Below are 11,488 nucleotides of genomic sequence, written 5' to 3'. Positions count from 1 at the left end.
TCACTATTAGTGATAATCACTACTACATACTGCACCTTTAACTTATTTTATGAATCACTAACTTGATTTCATGACACAGTGACAAATTAAAAGTTGCCCCTGGATATAATTGTCTGTCACAAAATGTATCTGGGGCAACACGGTGGTGAAGTGGTTAGCACTGTCACCTCACAGCAAGAAGGTCCTGGGTTCAAGCCCAATGGCTGACAGGGGTTTGTCTTTATGCCATTCAGTCTGAACCCAGCTTCCAACAGTTCAACAATAAGGTCATGATTTGAATTCAATCACTTATAATGCGTGTTCATTCTGTACATCATAGTAGCAATGCTTTAACATTTTGCATTTTGCTTCCTGTTGGTGCAAGAATGTAAAATTACAAAACTATAAAATATACTTCCAGATCTGCTTCATACATCCACGCGTATCTTTGTCTTCATCATCCAACACTGCTGTTACAATCTCCTAAATAATAAAAACTGGACTAAAAACAAATTAATGATATGAGTGATGCAATGGAAACATTATCTGTAGCCACTTATCCTGTTCTACAGGGTTGCAGGCAAGCTGGGGTCTATCCCAGCTGACTATGGGCGAGAGGCGGGGTACACCCTGGACAAGTCACCAGGTTATCACAGAGCTGACACACAGAGACAAACAAACAACCATTCACACTCACGGTCAATTTAGAGTCACCAGTTAACCTAACTTGCATGTCTTTGGACTGTGGGGGAAACCGGAGCACCCGAAGGAAACCCACACAGACACAGGGAGAACATGCAAACTCCACAAAAGGGTACAGATAAGTTTCTTAGAGGGTACTGCCCCCATGACAAGACATTGTAGTCATAAAGGTACAATAATGCACTTTATTTTCTGAGTGCACATCACATGAATCATATGCTATACATTGTCCATCAAAGCACACAGCATACAAAAGCATTCACATTTCCATTACATGTTTCTTACAGCCTTTGTGTAAAAGCGATTAAATTAAATCTCAATCTGAAAACATTTCAATGCTTTTTTTTATTGTGATGTATTTCTAATCTACCCAAGTTAAAATTCCCATGACTAAAAAATATTAAAAACTGAAGTCAAATAAAACTGAAGCAACTGATTCCTCAGCAATAAAATATAAGTTCCTAGGCAACTACAGTACAGCTATTTAATCTACTGCCTATTGTTTGGGCTGAAAGGAAAAAAAAATCCAGCTACATCTGGGATGTGTTTCAAATATACACAGTTTTAATGATGTGCACTTAATGTTTTGCATATTGTGGAAAAATTCTGTTTTCTACACTCATTCCTGTTGCTTCATCTTTTACCATGTGACAAGCATCACAATTCATTCACAGGGTCAGTAAAAGCGAGGCACAATTTACAGTTGTCATCCTTTTGACAGCTGCACAAACATTTATTAAATGCACATTTCTGCTCAGACCTTCTACATTTTCCAGCGTGAGTAATCGAATCAGGGTGGAACCAAGAAAAAGAAATGTTTTGCAAATTTGTAACCTGTGAGAAAGTAGTGAATATATCTAATTTAGGAGGACAGCAATCACTCTTGTAGAACTTTATACATTTTTTCTACCTTGTGAAGGCAGAATCTATAAAGATAAAACTTTTATCTTTATAGACATGATAAAACTTTTGTAGCATCATATTGTGACATCAAACATGCAAACACTTTCCTTACAGAGAGTGCAGAATGAAGGAATATGAACACTTTCGGAGACAGGACACTTCCCATACAACTTCTCAAATCGGTCGAAATGGTGACAGCAGCACTTCTGTTGTGTTTACATTGTACGGCTATTATTGAGCAGTAAGCGCATGATTTAACTCAGTGCAACATGTTCAAGGCAGTATTGTAGTCGACTCACTAAATCTCGAGTCTGAGTCCAGTCTTAAGTCCCCAGTGTACGAGTCATTAAAAAATTTTTTGTGTTGAGTCCAAGACTCCAATCGCACCATTTGACGGTGGCTGTTTTTGCATTAGTTTGTTCCTGAACATGACGTATGAACAGGTGAATGTGCTTTCTCTCTGTCAGGGAGCACGAAGTATTCTGTCAGAGATGGTTAGGAGACGGATGTAAGTGCAGAAGGTGTGTTCATTAATACAAGTGAAGACAGGTAAACAATCCAGACCAGCAGGCAAAATTGTAAAACAGTGAAACAGGTCGAGCGAGGCACAAACAGGCTATTGCAGACTCGGCAGAGTCAAAGACGAGAATCAGGAAATCAGGGATCAGGAAACCAAACAAGGAAATAAGGCTTGGTAATGTGTCAGCAACACAACTCAATACTTTGCAAAGTAAGTGCATTTTCACAGTTTTTATACAGGCGCGCTGATTGCGCCTTAATCCTGTGCAGGTGAGAGTCCAGAGCGCACCCGAGAGTCTATCTGATGCACACGCCAAGGCATGCAGGTGTGACGCTCTTGCATGAAATTAGTACACAATAAATGTAAATATAAATATCTTATGCCAAATTATTATGGCATGTTACAAAAAATAAAGAAAACATCCGAGTCCTCGTCTCCAATTTAGGAGTCCTAATGCAGTTAATGCACAAGTCCGAGTCATCAGTGCTCAAGGCCAAGTTGAGTCATGAGTCCTTAAAATTAGGGCACGAGTCGGACTTGAGTACTACAAACCTGGTTCAAGGTAGAAGTGTACTTTAGGACTGGTTTTCACATTATTACAGGTGATCTGATCTGGAGTTTGCTGGACATAGAAAGGCCGTGTTAATTAACATAGGAGCCTATTGCTTGGAGGATGCTGCATGGCATGTTTATCATGTTAATTCATTCTTCAGCATCTCATCAATGTGATTTCACAAACTTTCAAGCACCGTGGTACATTCCAAAATACAGCATAAAGCCTTCCAAGAAGAGTGGAGCGAAAGCATTAAGGGAACCAGAGGTGGACAGTAACAAAGTACATTTACTTGAGTACTGCACTTAAGTACACTTTTTCAGTATCTGTACTTTACTTGAGCATTTTTTTTTTAACTTATGACTTTAACTTCACTACATTTGAAAGGCAAATATCATACTTTTCACTCCACTACATTTCTATCAAGGTCCTCATTACTCGTTATTATGAAACAGCTTTGAAAGTGGATGGTTTTTTTCTTTTCTTTTCTAAAACGTGATCGGCTGTCTCAATGTCAACTGTGAAAAAAACAATCAGTAATCACTAGGGTCACGTCACGTCCATAGATTGTATAAAATCAAGTTCAGTGATTTCTCAGCAGCGTTATTTGAACACGCTCAGTTGATGGCAGAATGGAAGGAGGCGGTTCTTCTGGGGAACGCACGCACACTCATGGCTATAGCTAGAACCCATGTTTCAGTTTTCTGAAAGGAAAGAAGATTTGTTTTGTTTTAAATATTTGCTTTGTTTGCTGAAAACAAACCACACCATGGCCTACAAAAACTCGCCATCCAACCTACGGAAGCATATTGAGGTCTGTAAACGTTTTATTTCAAGAGAAAGCTTGCAACAAAGTTGTCTGTGCTTTTAGAGCTAGCGATAATGTTACAATAGCTGTGCAGTCTGGTTAGTCAAATGACTTTCTATGGATTTGCCCACCAAGTTGTCCATGGCTAAAGTTAACACATAGCTAGTTAACTTGGACACTGTTAGTTAGAATGTAAAAACAGAGTTATGCTAACATGAATAACATCAACTTATCTGAAGTCCTTTCAGAAATATGTTTTAGCATAATCTTGCCAAATAAACAGAATCTTTCTTTTCTAGTAGCGTTAGCTACCTAATATGATTTTGAGTTTGAAAAGAGTTTGCTAGTGTGTCAGGTGGAGCTTCACTGACTAGCTAGCTTAACGTTAAACCACCATGATGGCACAGCATGCGTTCGTTTTGTGAATTCACATTTCTGTCTTTGATAACGACGTTAGGTTTTGTAAGCATTGTGGCAATAATACAACAATGCGTTGACACAAAATGTACTTTTAATACTTAAGTATTTTTAAAAGCAAGTCCTTTAGTACTTTAACTTAAGTAAAAATTTGATTGTACAACTTTCACTTGTATCGGAGTAACATTTTATCAGTGGGATCTGTACTTTGACTTAAGTAATGAAGTTGGGTACTTTGCCCACCTTTGAAGGGAACACGCTCTGGAATGGGATATTCAATAAGCACATATGATTGTGATGGTTAGGTATCCACATAGTATAATTTAGGACCGTCTAAATTTAGGCCCTATACCTGTATACCTGCTCATTCGTGCAATTAACCAATCAGCTGATCAGGTAGCAACAGTGCAACGCGTAGAATCACTCACATACAGGTCAAGAGCTTCAGTTCATGTTCATATCAAACATCAGAATGAGGAAGAAATGTGAGCTCAGTGACTTTGACATGGTTATTGGTGACAGACCAGAGAATCTGAGCATTTTAGAAACTGCTGATCCTCTGTCATTTTCACACACAACAGCCTAAACAGAGTTTACACAGAATAGTGTGGGAGAAAAAAGCCCAAGAACATCCTAAACATCCAGCGAGGCTGAGTTCTGCAGGTGGAAATGCTTTGTTGATGTAAGATGTTGGAAGAGAATGGCCTGTTTAGTTGGATCTTACAGGAAGGCTACAGTAACTCAAATCAGCACTCTTTACAAATGTGATGAGCAGGAAAGCATCTCAGAATGCACAGCATGTCAAAGCTTGGCAGATGGGCTGAAGACCACATAAAATTCTAGTTCTGTCAGCTAAGAACAGGAATCTGAGGCTAAAGAGGGCACAGACCCACTGAAACTGGCTACTAGATATGGAGGGGAAAACAAAAAACATTGCCTTTTCTTCTCCCACCTCCAACCATTTTCCTTTTCCTATTTTAATGTTTCTTTAAGGCAGCACAGTGGTTAGTACTGTTACCTCACAACAAAAAGATTCCCAGTTTGAACCTCATGAGCAACTGGGAGTTTGTATGTTCTTGTGCGAGTTTCCTCTCACAGTCCAAACACGTTATGTCCAAGATTAGGTCAACTAGCTACTCTAAGGCCACACCAATTTAATTAGTTGGTTCCCGGATTTTTTCAGGAAAAATATGAAGCAAGCAGGCGAAATAAAAATAAAATTAAAAAAATGCTCTGATGGTAAAATTAGCGGTGGAAATAGACCAAACAATACAGGCAAACCAGTAAACAGAATTTCAACACACCTGTCAAAGATTTTACGCTTCTGTTTGCTGAATATCCTAACAATCACAAACACAGGCTTTGCAGAACTCCCCTCCACAGGCATGTTTCTTCCACAAGTCTTTATCGAAAGTGAAAGGGGCGATTTGATTGGTTTTCGACGTCATGTGACTTCACGTCACGTGACCTTTTCTGTTGGCGGGAGTTTGATTTCGATTTTATTTTTTTTTCATTTTGCATTTTCTTCAAGCGGCGATTCCGAGAACCAACTAATTGAGTTGGTGTGGCCTATACTGTCCATACTGTAGGTGTAAGTGTGAATGGTTTATTGTTTCTGTGATTGATCGGTGACCTGCCCAGTGTGTACCCGAAATATGCTGGGATTGATTCCAGCCTCCCTCATGACTCTGAGAGATAAGTGACAGATCTGAAAAGAACAGTTTAGTTTAATTGAGTGTGTTCTCGGTGGTGTAGTGGTTAGCGCTGTCGCCTCACAGCAAGAAGGTCTGGGTTCGAGCCCCGTGGCCGGCGAGGGCCTTTCTGTGCAGAGTTTGCATGTTCTCCCCGTGGGTTTCCTCCGGGTGCTCCGGTTTCCCCCACAGTCCAAAGACATGCAGGTTAGGTTAGGTTAACTGGTGACTCTAAATTGACCGTAGGTGTGAATGTGAGTGTGAATGGTTGTCTGTGTCTATGTGTCAGCCCTGTGATGACCTGGTGACTTGTCCAGGGTGTACCCCGCCTTTCGCCCGTAGTCAGCTGGGATCGGCTCCAGCTTGCCTGCAACCCTGTAGACCAGGATAAAGCGGCTAGAGATAACGAGATGAGTGTGTTCTGTTATGTTCAAGAAGTGCCATGATCCAAGTCCTTTTTTGTGTCTACTTTGAGTAAACATATGTAAGCCTACTCAGTTATTTATTTAAAAAGACTTAACATCCTGATTGTATACACTTAATATTTACTAAAAGAACACATTGTCATGTGAAGTTGAAATAAATCCACAAAAACTGATAACCTTGGTCATCTTTCACATCACAGATATGCCAGCAGTGCAGTAAAACACCCCATAGAAGGGGGACAAAGCACATACTCGTACAAATCATACATCTACAAATGCAAAAAGTGGCCCCTGAGCAACAAATTGTTGATTATAACACAAGTTCACATTTCAGGGCCGTTTCCCTTTTGGTCTTGTGATGAGTGCCTTGTGGTAACATTCTTTAATACAGCCTCATTTTGAATTGGATTTTAATATGCTTGTATAATATCTTGCATTGTGTGCGTTATGGTGACTGATATAAATAAAACCAAGTTTACTTAGACATAACTTAAAATCAGTACATGGTGTAATTTTTAGTTGTAGACCACACAATGTGTAAACGCTAAGCTCCACGACTAAGACCATCCTAAATTAAAATGCAAATCTATTACTGATACTGTTAAAGCAAACAAACAAAAAAAATATATAAAATAATTAATGAACAGCAGACAAAATTCTCATATCAATATGTGCAAGCTTGAACTGAACAGAACTGTCTTACCAGACATGTGTGCGTGTGTGTGTGCGCGCGTGTGTGCTTTCAAAGGCATGAGGGATTATGAACTCAGCGTGTGGGGATATCTGTTATGCGGTTGCAGAGGGCGTTGTAGTTCTCCTCAGGCAGGGCGTACACGGAGAGAGCCTGCTTAAACTCTCTCAGAGGACAGTAGACATCACTACAGCCAGGGATCTTCTGATCCTTCGAGGCACAGAACAACAGATTTACAATTATAAGCAACGCATTACATCACATCACTGAGGGCTTACAAAATGCATCACGGTGCTTACCTGACCGATGTAGGATATTTTGACATAGTGCTGCTTGTTGTGCTGGTGTTGGTACAGCTCAAGCGTGATGTCAGCTGCATACGGAGGCCATCTCATATCAAACACACCCAGTGCCATCAAGCACGGCATTAGCGTCGTGTCATGCACCGAGTACAGAAACAGTTTCCTTGTATCACAAAGACAGATACACATTCTCAAAAACAATTAAGGTCTCAAACATTAAGGGGCTAAAAGTATCTCATAGGATGCTTATGGGTATGTAGAAAAAGAACAGTAGGGATTTACTGCAGCCCATCAGCATTATCCCAGGGGAGGGGCTGTTAAGTGCTGCTCCACTTTGGAACAGTCTCCACTATGACGTTCGGTTATCAGTGAGCATTTTTAAGAAACATCTTAAAACTCACTTTTACGATCTTGCTTTTAATACATCTTAGCAGTAGTTTTAGTGTTTGATAACTGCACCCATTTTGCACACATTTTTTTATGCATCATATTTTAGTAAGTCATATGGAGTATGGTTTATTAAGTACTGTGAAGTGCTTCTGCTATACAAATAAAGATAAGTAGGATTCAAAAGTCCAAATAGCTGGGCCCCTCTGTCATTTGGTATCAGATTATTAAGAAATAATTGCTGGTGTGGATCCATCCATCCATCCATCCATCCATCCATCCATCCAACCTACCATCCATCCATCTATATAAATAAATCCTTAAATGTGTATGTTTTCAAACATTCAGGATCATCCAAACACTCACCTGTCTGAATCAGAGGCTTTACCCTGGATTTTGGTCTCCATGTTCGTAAGAAGAGTGTGAAGGACAGGACCCACACACAGCTGTAGATTCTCCCTGAGTACAATAAAAACACTCAATTATAGTCCACAATGCTTTCATTTCCTCACCATGTCACTACCCCGTAACTCCTGCTATTTATCAGCAATGACAGTGTATATACAGTACCAGTTAAAAGTTTGGCGACATCTTCTAATTCAGTGGTTTTATTTAAAAAAAAAAATATATAAATAAATAAAAATAACGATGGATGTCGTTTCTTTATACTTGGTTGACTGGTTCTTGACATAATATGAATTACTACACTTGTAGAATAGGGCTATTTACTGTATATTTATTATTTACCATTTACTCTTTTATCTCACACATTAAGAAGGCAAGGAATTGCACTAATTAACTTTTGACGAGGCACCTGTTAATTGAAAAGCATTCAAGGGGACTACCTCATGAAGCCGGTTAAGATAATGCCAATAGTGTGCCAATGGCATCAACTTTACCATTTGTGTTTATAGCGTCAGTGTCTGGTTTTGTATGTGCTTGACACATGACAACCTGGATGATAGTAGTTTCTCAGGTTGATATCATTGATAAATAAAAAATTACAGGGCTGTTTTACTGATAAAAGCAAGTTCAGAACAATGTTGGATGTTCGTGTCCCACATGTTAATATAGTGGGGGAAATAAGTACTTGACAATTACACTTACCAAAAAAAAAAAAAATTTAAAGTGTGCTTCTAGTATACTTCTTTTAAAATAAGAGAGTGTATGCTTTCAGTTAACTTTTTATTTACTTATCACAGAGATAAAATCAAGGTAAGCGCTGGCTACTTTGAAGAATCTAAAATATGAAACCTATTTTTAAACACTTGTTTATGACGTATGGAAAATGTATGGAATTGTTTCATAGTTGTGATGTCTTCGGTATTGTTCTACAATGAATATAGACAAAATACAGAAAAAACGATCAATGAGTAGGTGTGTCAAATGCTTCACTGGTACTTTATAAAACATAACCAATATCATTCTGGTACATTTTCCTATAAAGCAGGGCTTTTCAAAGTGTGGGGCGCGCCTCCCCTGGGGGGCGCCAGAGTTCTTCAGGGGGGACGCAACGTGAGGAAACATAAACCAGAATAAGTTACTATTGCGGACATTTAGCGAACTTCAGCTAGCCTTTGCCAGAGACAAAATGGATCAATTTTTAGTACCTAAAGCTACAGTGAGTGAGGAGAGAGAGTCTGGGCCAAGCAAAAAACAGACCCTCCAGGATTTTGCGATGTTGCGATTTGCAAATTCAACCAATCCCCGCTAATTCAGGGCGGTGTTGCAATTATATCCAATCACTGCGACCTTCCCGCAAAGTTGACCAATCGTTGGCGTCGTCTTGAGGTGACGTCGACAAACTACCTTCCACCTTACTTCCGTGTATACGTTCAAGAGAAGCAGCATGCGCGCAGTGTTGCCAGATTGGGCGGTTTTAAGTGCATTTTGGCGGGTTTTGAACATATTTTGGACTGGAAAATGTCAGCAGTATCTGCACTGCATGTGCAAGACAATGTTTATATAGGCTTAAATTCTGTTACTGAAAGTGGGTTATGTTTACAGTGAAGGACTGTGTGCACTTTATTTTTTTACTTAATACAAGAAATTAATGGATGCCAACATTTTTGCCAAAATGGTATTTTATTTTCCATTGTTTAGGCAGCTTCAGCATCATACTGTGAGATTCTGTTCAAATTGTTTTTTCTTCTTCTATGAAGCCTGAGCCATTTATTTTATTAGTTTATAATTATTGTTTAATTTAGTCTTCAGGAGAGACTGCCTGCACACGGTACTAGTATTAATAGTTTTTTTTTCTTACATGAAAGCTGAGGCATTTATATTATATTTGAAGGTAACTTCATGTTGTGCTGTGAGGTTCTCTGCACTTTAACTTTTGAACCAACAGGAGCATTTGGATAAGTAAAGCCTATTTTTCTGCATTTTTGTAGTCCTGGTAATCTTTTATATTGGTAAAGTTGTTTATAGGACCATTTCTCAGCGTCTTTGTTCTTTTAATCAATAGTTTTTCAGTAATAACTTAATATTTAACATATCACTCAATTTTAATCACAAAAAGAGAAAATCGCAACAATTTCTCGCAACTTTCACTTCCTCCCGCAATGTAATCGCAACAAAAACCTAAAAAACACCGCAACTTTCATCGCAATTTTTTGGAAACCCCCGCAACATCAGACATTTTAGCCCGCAACAATCACAAAAAAGGCCCACGGAATCCTGGGGGGACTGGAAAAAGAAGGAAGTATGACCACGATTATTTAAAAGTTTGGATTTTCATGGACTGGATCTGAAGATGCTCCACTGCCACAGTGTGTTGTCTGCCAAGAGGTGCTAGCTAACGATGCTATGAGATGTTTAAAATGTGCAAAACAAGATGTTTTAAAAAGAAAAGCACAGATGTTTAAAATGTGTAAAAGAAAAAAAATAATGTGTACAACAACCATTTTTTTTTTAAATATAGATGGAACATTAAGGATAGCAACAACAAAAATTGTGAGGGGGCGCTGTTGTTTATTTGCTCTCTGAGGGGGGCTGACTCTCCCACACTTTGAAAACCCCTGCTATAAAGTATTAAGGCTAGAAATTGCACTAGTTAACTTTTGACGAGGCACCTGTTAATTGAAAAGCATTCCAGGTGACTACCTCATGAAGCTGGTTAAGAAAATGCCAATAGTGTGTAAAGCGTCAAGGTAAACGCTGGCTACTTTGAAGAATCTAAAATATATGAGACATATTTAGCACTTTTTTGTTTACCACATGTCTTCAGTCTTGTACTACAATGTAGAAAATAATCAAAATACAGAAAAACTGTAAGTAGGTGTCTGAACCTTTGGTGCACGGAGTCCACAAAGTCAGGAACTAGTGAGTACCAAATTAAAAACAAACAAAAAAACCCCACACAGTATCTCTACCCTTCAGTACCACTGACTTAAAGGGATAGTTCGGGATTTTTGACATGAATCTCTATGGCATCCCCATTAATAGTGTCGTGCAAACACACTGACTTACCCCTGACAGCATCCTGTGAGTCCAGTTCTTGTCCAGTTTTGGTCCAGACGAAAGTAGTCCGGCAAGTTTGTTGGGGTCACGAAAGTAAAACGTTTTTCGTCTCAAAACAGTATGTGTTCAAAAGAGTGATATATTTGCATCACAAAACCGTTGCCAAATAAAAAGTCAGACCTCGAAATCGCTTGGCACTATTTTGTCTCCCTCGGTATCACTGCGCGCTGTCATGTTGACATCTGCGCAGGAATCAACACCTTTCCCATTGTTTGGCAGTGATTAGGAGTTCAGATCAGCGGCGCTAACAAGCTAATTTGAGAGCAAGAACAGCGACAAATTTATCACCTTCTATAACCTATACAATAATATATTTGTGAAAATGGTGCGCACTTGCGACTATCCAGGCTGTAGCAACAAAGATGTGGCTGAATCTCCACACACATTCAGGCATGCAAACTGGTCAGGGGTGAAAAAGGTGAGAAGGATGCACGGGGACACGGCACGCGCGCAAAAGTACATTTCGTAGTCTACGTTACAAAAAAAATTGCAACCAGTGACATCTTGAATTTAATACAGTACAAAATAACTTTCCATAAACATGTCTTAATAAGTTACTGTTGAGTGGCCGGTAAATTGTACCATTTA

At 39.2% G+C, this 11,488-nt stretch overlaps 1 protein-coding gene across 1 annotated transcript in view; it reads right to left on the bottom strand.

The window, feature by feature from the left end:
- Positions 1-852: 852 nt before the first annotated feature.
- Positions 853-11,488, bottom strand: part of acp6 (acid phosphatase 6, lysophosphatidic) — a 53,281-nt gene continuing 42,645 nt past the window's right edge. Inside the window, exons 9-11 of the mRNA XM_060929436.1 lie at positions 7,745-7,837; positions 6,989-7,154; positions 853-6,899 (exon numbers count right to left, since the gene is read on the bottom strand). Of these exons, the coding sequence (XP_060785419.1) occupies positions 6,765-6,899; positions 6,989-7,154; positions 7,745-7,837 (394 nt within the window). The 3' untranslated portion in view covers positions 853-6,764. The remainder of the gene's footprint in view (positions 6,900-6,988; positions 7,155-7,744; positions 7,838-11,488) is intronic.

Source organism: Neoarius graeffei, chromosome 9, assembly GCF_027579695.1.
Source record: "Neoarius graeffei isolate fNeoGra1 chromosome 9, fNeoGra1.pri, whole genome shotgun sequence".
Classification (NCBI taxonomy): Eukaryota; Metazoa; Chordata; class Actinopteri; order Siluriformes; family Ariidae; genus Neoarius; species Neoarius graeffei.
Note: the sequence above shows the minus strand (reverse complement) of the source record. Positions and strands in the feature narration are given on the sequence as shown.